The 17,722-nt window shown below is 42.1% G+C and overlaps 1 pseudogene and 2 gene segments (V, D, J or C); 2 read left to right on the top strand and 1 right to left on the bottom strand.

The window, feature by feature from the left end:
• The first annotated feature begins 6,125 nt into the window (after window positions 1-6,125).
• On the top strand, window positions 6,126-6,963 carry LOC112605310. The segment is given in 2 exon segments: window positions 6,126-6,174; window positions 6,551-6,963. Coding segments are annotated over 2 exon segments (462 nt in total).
• A 2,031-nt stretch (window positions 6,964-8,994) lies between these two features.
• LOC112605309 lies at window positions 8,995-9,911 on the bottom strand (annotated as a pseudogene).
• Window positions 9,912-15,195: 5,284 nt separating this feature from the next.
• Window positions 15,196-15,676, top strand: LOC112605308. The segment is given in 2 exon segments: window positions 15,196-15,244; window positions 15,369-15,676. Coding segments are annotated over 2 exon segments (357 nt in total).
• The last annotated feature ends 2,046 nt before the right edge of the window (window positions 15,677-17,722 follow it).

Raw genomic sequence — 17,722 nt, 5'->3', positions numbered from 1 at the left:
TTCTGCCAAATAAATTTATATGAATCCGAGTAATGAGTGATGTCTGTCACATGTGGTAACACGGTGTAGAGACAGAAAAGGCTGATTGAATCAATAGAACAAGATCCTGATGCAGGCTAAGGGCTTAAGTTATACTTAAGATGATTTATGTCAAGATAACGGATTCTGTAGTAAGTGCAATTAAAATTCCAATGTGTCATTTCTGTTAGGTTTAAAAGTTGCATGGCAAAATGCATATTGATATTTATTAGATCGTAGTCCTCAAATTAAGAAACATAGGACACTTAATATGTCATTCAAAAATTCTAATTAATGCATCATTGAGCCTAAATGTTATTACAGAATGCAGTAAAAGAAAATAAAATGTAGCTAGCAGAACAGGAGCTAAGCAATACCATTGTCACCTTTACCCCTCCTGTGATTGACAGCACCTAGTCACCTTGAGTTTCTGCTTTTCCACGAGACAGAAGATAAAATCAAACCCCATTCAAGGTGGTTAGATATATTTTTAGGAAAAGCAAACAAATGTGCAACCTACATGATGCTGATATCCCAAAGGCCTATACTCTCAAGTCAAAATGGTGAAAAATACATGATTCCAAAAACTGAAAGGGGAGAGATACAAGGAGAATGAGAGCATAATCAAATTTATTACAAAGAAGCTTCATAATATGGTGGACTAAATGTGACAGGGTTTCTGTGTCTGTGCCATAGCAGCGCAGAGGCAGGCAGGTGCCCTTGGTGGTGTCAGTGGCTCTGCTCCATGAGGTCACTCAGGTGGGCAGGAGGCATGACCACCCTCAGAACACAGCCTTCCTCCTTCCTCAGTCACTGCCTGTCCGGCCATCCTCAGCAGCATGAGGTGGAACACAGTGGAGAGAAAGCTGTTTTCTTCTAAAGATCAAAAAAAAAACAAAAAACCAGAAACAAACAAACAAAAAAAACATGGAACTTTCCATCAGGGACAAATGTATTTTTGACTCAATCACAGATTTGAGAAATTTCCCAGTAAGTGGATCTGCTGATAAATCCACCTTTGTTGTTTGTTTTAATCTGAAAATGTGTTTACATGATTCTTGAAAATAATTTTGACTATAAACTTATATATGTGGTAGCTTATTTGAAGTTGTCATTTACTATTTCATAATTGCTGCTAAAAAGTTATTTGTTTAAAAATCTGAGACTCTAACTGTTCTTGTTGAAGGAATATGTCTTCTTAAGACATTTTGTTTTTTTTTAAGCTCATCATTTGTGCCTCCTCTTTTCTGAATAAATGTATTGCTTAATTTATTATTTGTGATTAATTAATCAATAATTAATTTTCATAATCACAGAATCAAATATCCTGTAAGTTGCTATGTCAAAGACCTGCCTGAAGATGGCAAACACACTCCACAATAAACAAAAGACAACGCCATGGTCTTAGGAACACTGGGAAAGTAGAAGTGCTGGTGTCCCATTATCAACAGGGAGCCCTAGAGTTACAGTCAAATCTTCCCCGTGACTATGGCACCTGGGAGGAACCACTCATGTGCTGAGTCGTGGGAACCTGCCCCGTGCTCTGAGACCAGAAGCACAGTCTTGGCTGTGTCCCACTTGGTATGGACTCAATTGTGTCCTCAGATTCACATTGAAACCCTAATTTTAATGTGACTGTAGAAATTAGGACCTCTAAAGATGTAATTGAGGTCATAATGGGGAGTCTCTGATCCAGCAGGATTCATGTTTTCATAAGATCTGTAGAGCTCTCCGTTTTCCTCTCTTTCTCTAACAGCCTTCTGTTCTATGGAAAGGCTGTATGAAGACATGGTGAGAAGGTGACATCTGCAAACCAGAAAGAACGTCTTTACCAGAAAACAAACCCTGCTGGACATCGATCTGCAATATTCCAGGCACCAGAAATGTGGAAATTAAATGCTGTGGTTTATGCCATCCAGTCCAGTGTTTTTGGTGTGGCAGCGCAAGCTGACTCATCCGCCTTCCCCACTCTCTGAGCAGGAGCAGCCTCAGGAGGCCCTCGGGGACACGGGGATCCAGCTTTGCTCCTCTTCCTCCTGCTTTTCCAACTCTCTCATGAGAAAGGAGAACTCAGACTTCATCTTCAGTTTCTGTGTATTAAACATGAATGTTTCCTTGAGGATGACATTTTTAGCTCATTTTGCTTTCTCATCAGAATGTAATTGAACATGTAAATTAAGGGCATTAATGAAATGGGCAGATTATCCTATATTGACCAAGTGGGCCCTGGCCCAGGTGGGTCAATAAAAAGTCTTTGTTAAATGTCTGCCTATCTCTGTCTTATAAGGATATCACGATTGTCCTTATAAGATAGAGATAGGCAGACATTTTAATAAAGCCTGCAGAAGAGAAGTCGAATTGAAGACAGAGACAGAGATTGAAGTGACGACACAGAATGCTCAGGAAGGAAACAGAATCATTGCTTCACTTTGTGCAGGTAGGTGAGGTGGGCTCTACAAAAACATTCACAAGAACAGAGGCAAGGCTCACCACTTAATCCCACCGCTGTGTGCATAGTTTTATAGGATTTCCAAACATTTTTTCCAGGAAAAAGTAAAGAACAATAACTCAAACATTAGAGGTTCAGCTTAGAGAGGTCTAGAACAGGGCCTGAAGGTGCAATATACAAACAACCCTGTTTCTTCCAGTGCTGGAGAGATGGATTCTCAGAAGCAGAAGATACACATTCACGGAGCCTTCATTCCCTGAGCTGTCTGTGTTCCAGAGTATTTATCTGTGAATCTATGCTCCATTGAGTGACAATTTACAGGTGGTGAGATCATACAGATAGCTTCAACCACAGGTGCCTTGCAGCCAGGAATCCAGTCACAGGACCTGCAACTTCACCAAGGGATGCTCAGTGAGTGGCTTGGTCTTGATTCTCAACCACAGAGAAACTCTCCCCTTCAATCAAAAAGAACCTTCATGGCGCCCCAGGTGGGGAACAGGTCTCTGTGTTTCTCAGCCTCATCCGTGGTAGTGTTGGTTTGGACAATTTGGACTAATACAGTCTGTAGAACAAAGTCTACAGAATTGGAAACAGTGCTATATATAAATGAGCTAAGGACGATCTGTGTGTCCATCCTGTCCCCTATGTTGTTTATTTCAAAACTGTGTTCACTTCTTAATGGCCTCTTTCAAGCTCAAATTTTATGATGTAATTATTTTAAAAACAGCCCAAAGATGAATATTTTTAGCGTTTTCAGAAAATACTTACTTTTCATGTCCAGAAAATTTCAACCACATCTGCTAGCAATAAGATAAACCACAGTTATGAAAAGCTTAAACCAGAAACTCCCCACTGTGCTGCTTTGTGGCGTCCCCTAGGCACACAACCCCTTGTCCAGTGTCCCATCGCTTTGAGAAGCAACCCTGGCACCTTATTCTCTGCACAGATTCCTGCTGGGAGGGACTTGTCTCTGCAAACCTGTGAAAGTCTCACCCAATAAAGTCATGTGTGCGACTGTTCCCTCTCCCCGCCCCGTGGCCATCTCTTTTCCTTGCTCAGGCCGCAAGTTTTTCCAATCCCCTACAAATCAGATCACAGTGTCCACCCCAAACACTGACTCCAGGGTCATGAACACAAACAATTCCACTTCTAAGACTCTCTTCCCAAGTCTTATGAATAATGCAGTTGCTCCCAATTCTGTGGACCCCAAACTAACCGCATCAGAAACAGGAGACACATCCATAATAAACCCCACCTGCATAAGTCCTCCCTCATTCAGGTGATCATGGATCATGTTAGAGACACACAGAGGCAGAGGCCTGCTGCACACCTAGATCTGAATGGAGGTAGCTGTGACACCTTCTGATCCGTGTCCACTGTGGAGTGACCAGCTTTGTCTGCTGTTGTCAAAGCCTTGGCATAATGTGTCAGCAGATAAGAAAGGGAGGTTTCTAATCAGAATTAGAAATATTATTCTTTAAGTCTAGAGGTAATATAGAGTAATTTCAAAGTCCTTTTCTGATTGAAAATATTTTTACAAGATTTCACAATTTATAACTATGTAAGGCAACAGATTATGAGATTCTTTAAAATCACACTTGTAGACTTCTTAATAATTTATTATTAAGTTTCATAGGAAATAGGAAGGATATCTTAAATTCAAGCATCTCAAAGAATACTTTGCAAAAACAACATTTTCAAGAATTGACTTTTAGTAAAAGAAAACATGACAATTTTTTTTTTACTGTTAGTCACTTCCCTGCCATTCAAGCTTTTATATTACATAATGGATAGAACTGATTCTTTATTTAACACCCTTTCTGAATAATTATTTAAAACTTGGAATATGATGCACCATCTTGTTCTATTTTAGTTAGGCTGATTGTGTTTTGTGTTTCCTTTTTCTTTTCCTTCAACCTCTGATGTTTCTTTTTTCAATATTATGATTAACTAGGAGTCTGACTTTTGAAGACTAAGGAGATTCAAATTGGTTAATAACATAAGAAAAGAAAAAGTCAGGTATGCAAAACTTACTAAATTTAATGATAAAAGAGTAAATAAAATTGAAATAGTTTAACTACGGCTTACTGTGAGCCTTTATTCTAATTGAATTTCTTAAGTACAATTTGATCTCCTTAACCTACATTGTTGCAATGGAGTGAAATATTTAAAAGTCAATTTTATTTTTATTCAATTAACTTTTCCAATCTTGGAAAAAAGATTATTTTGGTAGATTTCCCAGTAGATATTGAAATCAAGCTTTCCTCTGGAATCTTACCTAGAATTTCATGTGTTCTTGGGCAATCAAATATGAATTTCAGTTTAATTATCCAAGATTACATAGCACTACAAGCTAATCTTTCAGTTGTTCTGGATTTTGTTTTCCAGAAATGTGACTGTCCTCGTGATGGTGTTTGGTATCAGCACCATTATTCAGGAGCTGTTCAATTAAATAATAAGCACATCACTAAAAAATGAAGAAACATGAGATTGTTACCGTTTGTAATGATCCGCTGTGGGGCAGACTCACATCCTTGAGCTGTGCACTTCTTTACATGAAACCATGAAAATGTCAGCTTCAGGTACAGGTTACCCTGAGACATAAAACTGTAGATGCAGTCCTTGCTCTTCTCACGTAGACAATTTCCTTCTCAACTGCAGACTCACGGCTGTGACTGCACCACATCCAGGCTGGGGGAGACTCAGGTCTCACTCAGGGTTGGCAAGAACCTGGAAGCCCTGATAGGACCTGATCCCACATGACCAGGGAGACTGTGTGAGAAGAGTTTTCCTAAACACCACCCAGAAAAACATCATGCAATGTCATTTCTTATTTGTTCTGTATCATTAACTGAGGAAATTCTTCCCTATGAGATCCTGCTGGTTAATCTTGTACATGTGAGATGATTATGATGGGATATATCACAGATTGAACAGTTGGTCACCAGGAATTTTAGATTCACTGCCTGAGGCGTAAAATTCTTGCCCCATTTCCTCTTGCTTACACTGGGCTCTTGGCTCTAAATGTAGAGATACACATCATTCTCCCTGTGAGGCCCTTGGCCATAGCGCTTTTTTGGGGCCTACTTACCAGGTGCCAGGGAAGGGGAGAGTCTAACACTTGCATTGAATCATCTTCACCAGTTACCCTGGTAACAGCGGATACCAGGCAACACTTGAACTGGCTCAGGAGCACTTTTCATTTGCAGGCCCTCTGCCCATCAGTGCTTGTGGGAACGGGGCTGTTTTCTTCTCTAGATTGACTGGAGGGAGCCATGCAGGATGACATTCACCTCCCAGAGATGCATCCTACAAACACATTTCCACATTGTCAGGGTCCTTGTGCTTTCTCAGTGTGGCATGCTCTGCACAGTGTGTCCCTGCCCAAGGTCCCAACTTTCACAATCAGAGCCTTCTTCCCCTGAACACAGGCAAACTTGACTTGAACTATGTTTGTTTTGCTCCAACGAACATTTTATGTCACATTGTTCATGGAAGAGACATCCCCCCCCCACCACTGACCCTTTTCACACTGCTGCACCCACCAGGTGATTTGCATGTTGTCCCCTAAAAAGGTCCCTCCATTGTGAGTGTGAGATAAAAGCTCAGCACTAACCTTGCCCTGACTGATCAGGACTCCTCAGGTCACCTTCTCACAATGAGGCTCCCTGCTCAGCTCCTGGGACTGCTAATGCTCTGGCTCCCTGGTAAGGAGAGGATTAAAATGAGGTGGGAAAATGGGATGGGAAGGTGAGTTCTGGGCTCCACACCTTCATATATTTATTTCAAGAATGTGTTAGAGGCACATGGTCTATGCTCCAGGAAAAAGAATTCATATTTTTGTGTCAGGAATAAGCATGAATCACCTCCCAGGAACAATGACCAGGGCTCTGGTTAAGATCTTGAAAATAAAGAGTTCCCTGCTGGCTAGTAAATAATGGGTTCATTTTAGAAAGTTTACTTTTTATGATATAAATCCAAACTTGAAAATATATGTAACTGTAAATCAATATCTTAAGGGAAATCAGGAACCTTGGTCAAAATGTGTCTATATATCCTTGTGCTTCTCTGTTATTATTTCAGGATCCAGTGGGGACATTGTGATGACCCAGACTCCACTCTCCCTGCCCGTCACCCCTGGAGAGCCGGCCTCCATCTCCTGCAGGTCTAGTCAGAGCCTCTTCGATAGTGATGATGGAAGCACCTATTTGGATTGGTACCTGCAGAAGCCAGGCCAGTCTCCACAGCTCTTGATTTATGAGGTTTCCAACCGGGCCTCTGGAGTCCCTGACAGGTTCAGTGGCAGTGGGTCAGACACTGATTTCACACTGAAAATCAGCAGAGTGGAGGCTGAGGATGTTGGGGTTTATTACTGCATGCAAGGTACACAGCTTCCTCCCACGGTGGTACAGCCCCGAACAGAAACCTCCCTGCTGGTGTGTCCCAGCTGCTCACATGTGCTGCTTGTCTGGGGAACAGTTCAGCAGGGTCTCTGAATCTGCAGAACAAGAGGCTGTTGGAGAATTCAGGGCAGAGTTTGCTGCTGAGGACTCTGCCTGGGACGACAGGGGCATGCCACTAAGCATGGCTAATTTTTCTATTTTTTTGTAGAGTCGGTGCTTCACCATGTTGCCCAGCCTGTTCCCAGACTCATGGGCTCAAGCCACCCACCTGGCTTGGCCTCCCCACGTGCTGGGAGTCCTGTGTTAGCCATTGTGCCAGGTCAGTGCCCTGTTTATGTTCCTGTCTCCTGCCGCAGCCTTGACTCTCATAAGCGACTGGAGAATGAGGAGGTTCTAGGGCCCTGTGAGTAAAAAATTGGGAGGAAAAGGCAAGGAGAATGGAAGCTCATCTGAATCCTCCTTCCTTGCCTGCATTTGTTGAAATTTATTGAGCAAAACAGCCAGACAATTGATCATCTCTGGCAAAACATGTCGAATACATCTTAGGGTTTTATAGTTTTGGGTACATTTTAAAGAAAATATTTGGTTATATGTAACATTGGCATTTCCCACTTTCTAAATCCCTGCTTCTTCTATTTACCATTCTTCTCCACTCCATGAGACAGTAGAGACAGGATTCTCCACTAGTTCTCCTCAGGGGGAATTGGCTGAGGACAATCAGTAACATCAAGGTTGTGAGTGTTAAATATGTTTTGTAATTTCATAGCAGACACAAGTTCCCAATACTAAAATCTTTTGATTACAATTACCTCTTGCTGATAGAAAAAGGGAGTTAATAACATTTCAAAAGTTGGTTTTAAAAATAAAATGCATATGCTGGAAGATGCAGTATACTAAAAATGTCATATTTTCCATGGATCACTGAGAAAATACAGGATGATGTAAACTGTTTTATTTTCCAAAGTTCAGAATTTGAGATTGGGCATACTACAGGAATGGGAGCATCAAAAGAACACAGAGAAGTCAGCTACTGTTCAATTAAACTGCCCTTGATTATGGTGGATGGGGTGTGGATTGGATGGTGGTGGATATGGTAGTTGATGATGTGGATCCAAAAAGAGGCCAAATATGTTACTTGTGAAGAACCACAGAGTTGAAGGCACTGCTGCCTGGCTTCCTGGGTGAAGCCTGTGCCACTGGGAGCCTCACAGGAAAGTAATGTAGTGAGTAGGTCTTTACTTCCATAATCACCAAAGATTTAGCGAAGTCCTTGTACAAGGAGACCTGAGGTCATGTCACTCAGTCCGAGTCAAATCACAGCAGCCAAGCAGAGCTTCTGAAACTTATTCTATCCTTAGAGGAGGTCTAGCAGAGACCACTGTTTGGGTCTGGGAGATGTCAGAAGCACTGACATGCTGAGCAGAAGGCTCAACAGAATGTAATCCAGCAGGTTTTGATAAATGACAATTTTTATATTAAGTTGCCATAAAAATCAATAAAAGATTTTGAAATAAGTAAATGTATTATTTTTACACAATGTGGTCATTACTGAAAAATAAATCTGATTTCCGTATTCTAACAGTAATGGTATAGAAAAATGTATGATTTGCATAGAGTCACTTAAAATAATGTTCCAAAAATATTTATGAATTATTCATGAGCATGTCAGTTACCTGTCATGAGGTGATATGATTAAAGTAATGTTTGTATCAAAAGGACAAAATATCTTTTTTTCTGGTTAAAAAATGAATCACATCAGAAATTATTGCCTATTCTAACATGATGGATCCCATTGTGAATGAATTTAAAATTGTATTTCCAAGCAGAAATGCCAAAAAAAAGGAAATCATGGAATACAGCAAGGAATTTGTCACACATACAAAGAATGACAAGTCTTTACTTTTCCATTCATGAGTGAGAACACACATACAAACTAAAATCTATTGATTTCACTCCCACAATCACCAGTGTGGAAACTAAAGGTAGTGCAATTAAAATTATATTCCTAACCAAAAAAATGTTCAAAAACAAAGAAAGGATGTTTTATAGAAAATATTTTGCAAAACAAAGAATGACATGTCTGTAGAAGGTATTCACAAGTGGGGACTCACATCTAACCAAAATTCAAGGGATTTCACCATCATAAACACTACTTTGGAACCTGGAGATGTTGCACATCCTCCTGTGAGCAAGACGCTCATTGGGACCCTGCACAGTGTGATGGCCCCAAACACAAAGCTCCCAAGGAAGCTCAGCCTCAGTGTGGAAGGAGAGGTTGTGGTGCCAGGGGATGTGTCCACAGAGGGTAGAGCCAGGTGGGCTCAGGCAGTTGCCTGGAGAGTCTTTGAGGAAGAGGACATGAGGCCTCAGCCCCACCCGGCTGATTTTCAGTGTTAAATCAGTGCCTGACCCACTGCCATTGAACCTGTCTGGGACTCCAGAGGCCCGGTTTGAAACAAAATAGATCAGGAGCTGTGGAGACTGGCCTGGCTTCTGCAGGAACCAATACAAATAGGTGTATCCATCACTGGACAAGAGGCTCTGACTAGACCTGCAGGAGATGGGGGTGGCTCTCCAGGGGTGACAGGCTGACAGGCCAGGAGAGTGGAGTCTGGGCCATCACAATATCCCCACTGGATCCTGAAATAATAACAGAGAAGTGCAAGTTATATAGACACATTATGAGCAGTTTTCATGATTTCCCCGTTTTACAGTTACATATATTTTCAAGTTTTGATTTATATCATGAAAAGTAGACTTTCTAAAATGAGCCCATTATGCTGGAACTCTTTATTTTCAGGATCTTAATCAGAGGTCATTGTTCCTTGGAGGTGAATCCTGATTATTCTTAAGACAAAAATACGAATTCTCTTTCCTGGAGCATAGACCATGTTCCTCTAACACATGGTTGAAATAAATATGGGAAGCTGTGGAACACCCAGAACTCACCTTCTGACCCCATTTTCCCACGTCATATTTTTTCTGTCTTTACCAGGGAGCCAGAGCATTAGCCGCCCCAGGAGCTGAGCAGAGAGCCTCATTGTGAGGTGAACTGAGGAGTCCTGGTCTGTCAAGGCAAGGTTACAGCTGAGCTTTTACCTCCTCCCCTAGGGCACAATATGCAAATCACCTGGTGGGTGCAGCAGTGTGGAAAGGGTCAATGGTGGAGGGGTATGTCTCTACTGTAAACAATGTGATATAAAATGTCCGTTGGAGTAAAACAAACATAGTTCAAGTCAAGTATGCCTGTAGCAGGTGAGGACAGGACACACTAGGACCTCCTCCCAGTGACGTGACTGAGCATCCCTGCAGCCATGAGGACAGCAGGAAACTTTAGTGGCTGCTCCAGGGAGGATGTGGCAGCCAACACTGGAGGGTCTGTGGGGCTTGAGCCCCCCAGGGATATCCTTGCTATGTCAAAGACCTGTCTGAAGATGGCAAACACACTCCACAATAAACAAAAGACAACACCATGGTCTCAGGAACACTGGGAAAGTAGGAGCGCTGGTGTCCCATTATCAACAGGGAGCCCTAGAGTTAGAGTCAGGTCTTTCCTGTGACACTTGGGGGAACCACCCGTGTGCTGAGTTGTGGGAACCTGCCCCGTGCCCTGAGACTGGAAGCACGGCCTTGGCTGTGTCCCACCTGCTATGGACTGAATTGTGCCCTCAGATTCATGTTGAAACCCTAATTTTCATTGTGACTATAGATATTAGGACCCTAAAATGTAATCGAGGTCATAAGGGGCGTTCCCTGATCCAGTAGAAGTCATGCTTTGTTTTTGTTTGTTTGTTTGTTTTTGAGGCAGAGTCTCACTCTGTCGCCCAGGCTGGAGTGCGGGGACCCGATCTCCACTCACTGCAGGCTCCGCCTCCCGGATTCACGCCATTCTCTTGCCTCAGCCTCATGAGTAGCTGGGACTACAGGCGCCCGCCACCACGCCCCGTTATTTTTTTGTATTTTTAGTAGAGACGGGGTTTCACCGTGTTAACCAGGATGGTCTCGATCTCCTGACCTTGTGATCTGCTCGTCTTGGCCTTCCAAAGTGCTGGGATTACAGGCGTGAGCCACCGCGCCCGGCGAATTGGTGTTTTTATAAAATCCAGAGAGCTCTCCTTTTTCCCTTCTCTCTCTAACTGCCTTCCACTCTACGGAAAGGCTGTGTGAAGACATGGTGAGAAGATGGTATCCACAAACCAGGAAGAAGGTCTTTACCAGAAAGCAAACCCTGCTGGACATTGATCTGGGATATTCCAGGCACCAGAAATATGAAAATTAAATTCTGTGGTTTATGCCATCCAGTCCAGTTTTTTTTCATGTGGCAGCGCAAGCTGACCCATCCACCTTTCCCACTCTCTCTGAGCAGGATCAGCCTCAGGATCTCCTACCTTACACGCACTGCCTTCTGTGAATCAGATATTCTAATAAGGATCCTGTTGGATCCTACTCCAGCCAGGGGCCACACAGACCCCCACTGAGGGCTGAGGCCCACAGGCATCTGAGATAAGCAGAGGTCCAGAGAATGATAGCCCTTGTCTGTTCCCTGTAAAGACAGCTTCTCCCCAGATGGCTGAGGGCTGTCTTTGGCTGTGTCTTTCTTTCTGAATGATAATGAGGGACGGAGCAGTTCTCTAAGCAAAACCACAACATTTCAGAACAATAATGCCTATGCAGGCTCTCCTATGTGTGCTGCTCAAACCTGGACATAGATGGCTCTGGATACACTTAGCGAAGTGAAGAGATTCATAATCACAAGGAAGAAAGAGAGAACGAGAGGAGGTGAGAGGGAGAGAGAAGAACATGTGATATGTGTTTAGTACCAACACTGAAGAGTCATTCTGTAATGGTTTAGTGCAGAGTATGATGCTCAAATGATCAGGTTCTATTCCATGGAACGTGTACAGGTACCTTTCATAGGAAAAGAGCCTTTGCACATGTAAACTAAGGATTATAAAATGGGCAGATTGTCCTGTATTGACCATTTAAAAAATGTCATTTTTTAAAAGCCTGCAGAAGAGAAGATCATTTGAAGACATCAACAGAGATTGAAATGATTTGGACTCAAGCCAATGAAAGCTTAAGTCACCAAAAGCTGAAAGAAGTAAAGAAATAGACTTGCCCCTGGAACCCCTGTAGCAGCTTTGTCTGATAACTAGCAGCTTTGTCTGATAACAGCCTGCTCTTGGCTGCCGAAACTGGTGCTGGACTTCTGGCCTCCAGAACTATAAGAGAATATGTTTCTGTTGCTTTAAGTTACCAAAGTTTTGGTTAATTTGTTATAGCAGCCCCAAAATACTAATACAAATGGGGCTTAGAATAAATCCAGCCTAAAGGTAGTGTAATGATTGGGAATCTCCACGTTCAATTCTCTAATGTTACATATATTAGAAGAAGATTTCTGTGATGGAAATAGTGTACAGGAAACCCCACAGTGTATACTGGAGCATCTGTTAGTTATATGATAAATATTGATAATTCTTAGTAGAACATGACATCTGAGTAATAATATCTTATCTAGAATCTTCATTCTAAGAATTCAAGGATGCAGAAAAGGGGTCCTAAGTGATCTTTTCATACATATATATGTACTGATACATTTCCTGGTGCATCAACTAGAGAAACCTTCAGGACAACCCTTGATATCCTTGGTGCTACTTTTCACAGATGAGTAAACCGTTCATCAGAGCACAGGTGTGGTTTGCCCAAAGATACATGGCCAGTAATTATCAGGGCTGAGCTTGAACCCAGCTTAGATAAATATGTTGCTTCCACACGGCCACGTTTGTTCTGTAGAGGAATGAATGGCTTTTAAACTCAGAGAAGAGACAAAGCCAGAAGGGTGGTGTGGAATTCTTAACACAAGCCCCTTGCTACCTCTGAACCTTGCCAAGGTTACCACAATTATAAACTCAGGCCTTTCTGCAGTTTTATCTACAAAGCAAAACTTCCTCAAAGCCTTCACAAATATTAAATGTCTTTCTTTAAGATTTGAGGGCAGGGGCACATCTTGCATTGTCCTAAACACTTCGCATCTTCTCTACCATCCTCATCTCTCTGACCCAGTCCTTCCCTCTCAAATTGTGTCTTGTAAATCTGATTTCTCTCCGAATATGAAAACAAATGAACAAATAGCCCCCTACTTTTCTCATATCCAGAGAATACAAGAGCTAATCAGATACCTAGAGAGTATGAGAGTTAAAGGATTTATCCAAGAGCTTTTATACATAAGAAGTATTCTGGTGCTAGCCCTATTCACAGTGAAATGTCCTGTGTGTCTTATTAAAATTGACACTAAAAAATGACAAAATAGAACTATTTTGAAGAACTGAGGATGATCATTCCAAGATAATTCAGGTGTTTCCTAAACTTTCTGAATATCTCTTTGCATTTAAAAAAAAAAAAAAAAAAGAATTGGCAAGAACTCAGACCATACTGTCCAAGAAAGAGTGTTTTTCCACTTTCTTAGGTTGGATCTTTCAGGGATAATGATGCCTAGGCAGGCAACATATTTATAATGCACAGGAAACACTGGGAGGAAACAAGGCAGTGAAAGAGGAAAGAAAGTAGGGATACCAAAAGTCTCCTCATCAAGGAGCTACAGCTGAGGATGACTGGAGCTCAAGCCCATGTGGAAACATGGGAAAATATCTTGCTATTATTCCACCTGAGAAGGGAGGGAGCTGGGGTATGTATACACCTCCACTGTCCTCACTGATTGAGGGCTTTCCTAGAGGATACTCATTCCAGGTGCTGTGAAAGGCCATGTGTGCAGGCAGAGCTGCCTTCTCCAGCTTCAGATAGAGCAGTGAGGAACAGATATGGCCATGGGGAGTCAGCAGAAGTACAGCAAAGGGGAAAGGCAAAGGGTAGCAAGAGTGACTGCTACATTCACCCCCTAGTCCCCGTACACAAAAATTTGTGTATTTCAATCCAGAGCTTCTTCTCTCTGAACCTAAATCTTAGCAAGCAGTTTGCCAGTAATTTCCCTTGAAATTCAGGCCCCTGGAAAGCAGCAGGAGATCTGTGTACAGACTATACCACTGTGGTCTGGCCATTCCTAGTGAGGCATGAGTAATGCTCCCTGGACTCCCCAGGTTCTAGTCTTTTCATGTCGATGTAGTTGATTCCACTTGCCTTGATGCACAATCAGGCTGGGATGCCTGGGCAGAGGCAGATATGTGAGGTATAGGGGTTCAAATCCGTTTCCAAGTTTTATCGAGATTCAAAGGATTTCTTCATGTACATGGGCGGTGGCTTGGTAAGAGATGCAGATTCTCTCTCCTGGAAGTGAGGCAAGGAGGCCGGCATCTGGGTAAGGATGATGTCCCCACATACTGCTGAAGAGTCAAAGAGGAAAGTGGCATCGATAGTGCAGGGCAGGGATATGCACTGAGTAGTCACTACCCTCACAGAAGAGAAAGTGTCCACTGATCTGGCCTTTCCCCAGGGCCTCTCCCTCACCTGCTTTCTAGAAAGCCCAGTTTTTTGGAAGCTGTACCTGAACACCTGAGAACATTCCAGTAGGAAAGGCAGCTCAGAGCATTAGCAATGGTACGTTACCTTGTTCTTCCTGTGAAGACAATTGATCATATGGGTCACCAAGATGAAAGTGCTGTTCATTTAGTCCCTGGTTATTACAGAGAACTACAGCTCTGGGTAATGGAAGATGTGTGAGTGGCAGAGGTATTGAGGAATCACAGCATCATTATTGTGCATCTGCAGGGAATTGCTTGAAAATACACTGGTAATAATAAATGTTTAAGGTCACTACAAAATACCTTTGAATATTTAAGTATGCTTCTGATAAAGGCTTTTTTCCCACAAGAAACAATGGGAGCAATGGGAAAATCACAGAGTTGTTGTCAGTATAGCAAAAGGGATTGTTATTCTCATCACATCCATTCAAGTAACTTGAAGACCTGATAGCCCCACTCTCTAAGACATTATTAGACGACATTCCCTACAAGTGGTCATACTCTCCTATATACTCCCAATACAACTCTAAAATATACTACTCCATGTAGTCCTTAGGTTTGTATTAAATTTTGACTTTTTTTTCCCCAAAATATCTCTTGTTGAAACAATGGATCTAGAGAGAAATACAATCCCTCCAGGCAAATCTATCAGGCCTGGTCTGACCTGGGACCTTGAGGACACTGCCCCTGTGCTGAGTTACTGAGATGAGCCAGCCCTGCAGCTGTGCCCAGCCTGCCCCATCCCCTGCTGATTTGCATGTTCTAGAACACAGCCCCCTGACCTGAAGACTTTTTTATAGTCTGGTTGCAACCTGTGCAGGAGTCAGTCCCATCAGGACACAGCGTGGACATGAGGGCCCCCGCTCAGCTCCTGGGGCTCCTGCTGCTCTTGTTCCCACGTAAGGAAGGAGAACACTAGGAATTTACTCAGCCAGTGTGCTCTGTACAGCCTGGCTCTTCAGGGAAATTATCATATAATATGGTTAAAAGTGTAAATATTTGTTTTTGTGTTTCCAATCTGAGATGCCAGATGTGACATCCAGATGACCCAGCCTCCATCCTCCCTCTCTGCATCTGTAGGAGACAGAGTCAACATCACTTGCCAGGCTAGTCAAAGCATTAGCAACTATTTAAATTGGTATCCACAGAAAACATGGAAAGCACCTAAGTTCTTGACCTATAGGGCATCCGGTTTGCAGAGAGGGGTGCCATCTCAGTTCAGTGGCAGCGGATATGGAAGAGATTTCACTCTTACCATCAGCAGCCTGCAGCCTGAAGATTTTGCAACATATTACTGTCAACAAGAGAGCATTTTCCCTCTCCCAGTGTGACAAGTCATAACATCAACCACTAGGATAGCAGATGAGTGAGGCTGGGCTGCCCCAGATGCTCCTCCTGGTGCCTCAATCTGCCGAGTTGTTTTCCAGATGCAGCCAGGTTTTGAAGGTCATCTGGAAATTTTGGTAGATTGTGATGAGTTGGCTCCTTTGCACCCACTCTCTTTCCTCCTCATCCCCAGAAGCAAAGACATGAAATGCCAGTCCTGATTTAATAAAGAGATTTAACCACCTGAGCAGTCTGTTGTGGGATAATTGGAGTTCTTATAGCCAAAGAGAAGCCACTCTAGCTCTTCCAAGCAGAAATTGTTTTTATTTACAGAGTTAGTGTCTAAACTACAGGTTTTCAAAGCCGGGTTGATGTTAGTCAGGGAAGCAGATACTAGAGATGGGATTCTCTGGCGCTCCTCCAGAAACCAGGGTGCACCCTCCCCTGCAGGTGTGAGCTGCCTAACCACGTGGTCCTTGGATCTGTCTGAGAAGCCCAGAATGTGGGTGCTGATGCTCTCAGCCTCCTGCAGCATCTCTCTAGGTGATTCTCTAGTTCTCAACTAAGTCCACTTGCCTGTCTGCAGGTGTCAGTGAGCTTTGAATCATTCTCTTCCGTCTTCCAAATCTCATGGAAGGATCCCACCGTGAACAACTCTACAGGAAACTATAGAGGAAAAAGTGGTTCTGAAGAATGTGTTTTCAGAAGTAATGGTGATAATGAGGAACTGACAGCTGAAAACCCAACATGGTCAGTATTTTCACAACATAGTGAAAAATTTTGCCAGTTATGGATGGCCTCAAAATACATTTGAATGTACTTGCACTTGTTACATAGCAAGATAACCTACATCATAGACACAGCTTAAAAATCAGGAAATTATATTACATATATAACAATCATTTTACAAACAAATGATAAACCTTTCTTGATAAAAAACCAAAACAACAGAAAAACCTGAACATTGGTATAACATTTTTTTAAATTATGAAAATTCTTTGCTACCCAACATGTATCCAGAATCCAGTAGGATCATTAGCGCACTGAGAGCATGCTACCTATGCTAAATAGCAGAATGACCTTCAGTTCACTGAATGAGAACCTTCATTTAGCCATGGTAGTTGGTAACAGGTGATCTATAAAAGGTTTAAGAAACTATATTCTATGTGATATTTATTTCAGCTAAAGAGATATCGTGGTGGTGGGCACCTGTAACCCCAGCTACTTGGGAGGCTGAGGCAGGAGAATCGCTTGAACCAGGAGAGAGACTTTATAGTGATCTGAGATCACACCACTGCCCTCCAGCCTAGGCGACAAGAGCAACTCTGTATACTATTATGGCAATGAGGCTATTTTAAAAAATTTCAGTAGAAAGCTACATGTTGTAACCATATCCAGCTTTATTTTCTAATCAATGCAACATGACATTTGAAAACAATTGGAAGATTGTAAATGTGGAGAAACATAATTATCTATACATGGAATAATAAAATGCTTTGATGTTTAAATGGAGTAAAAGTTTGTAGGAACCACAGTAATTACCAAGGTGAAAGAATAACTTAAAATTTATGATCTGTATTCAAAATTATTAGACTTCATTCACCAGCTCAACTTGGTTTGGGGAGGTTACCCACTCCTGCAGCCTCCATTAGAATGTGGTGCCTGGGTAGATACTGCCCTTTAACCTTGATCTCAGATGAATACAATCCATAGGTTAGAAACAAGCTCTGTTCCCTGCAGCCAAGCCACCCAGCTGAGCCCTGCCTTGAAGAGTCGTGTTAATGTTAAAATGAGCATCCACAAACACGATAAAACTTGATGTAATACACTGACTTTTAAGTAGTTGGTTACAAATCATCATTGTGCAAAAAAAGTGACTAGTGTAATATTTACACATTCACCCATATTAGATGTATTTTATTGTAATTAAAGGCAGAAGTATAAATATTTAGTAATCTATTTATAAAGCTACCAAGGAGAAATTTAAAAATAAATTTAAAAAATAATATTTAGATAAAAAGTGTAAAATTTACCTTATTTATGGAAACTCC

Source organism: Theropithecus gelada, chromosome 13 (assembly GCF_003255815.1).
Source record: "Theropithecus gelada isolate Dixy chromosome 13, Tgel_1.0, whole genome shotgun sequence".
Lineage (NCBI taxonomy): Eukaryota > Metazoa > Chordata > Mammalia > Primates > Cercopithecidae > Theropithecus > Theropithecus gelada.
The sequence above is the reverse complement of the archived record's forward strand: the minus strand, read 5'-3'. Positions and strand labels throughout refer to the sequence as shown.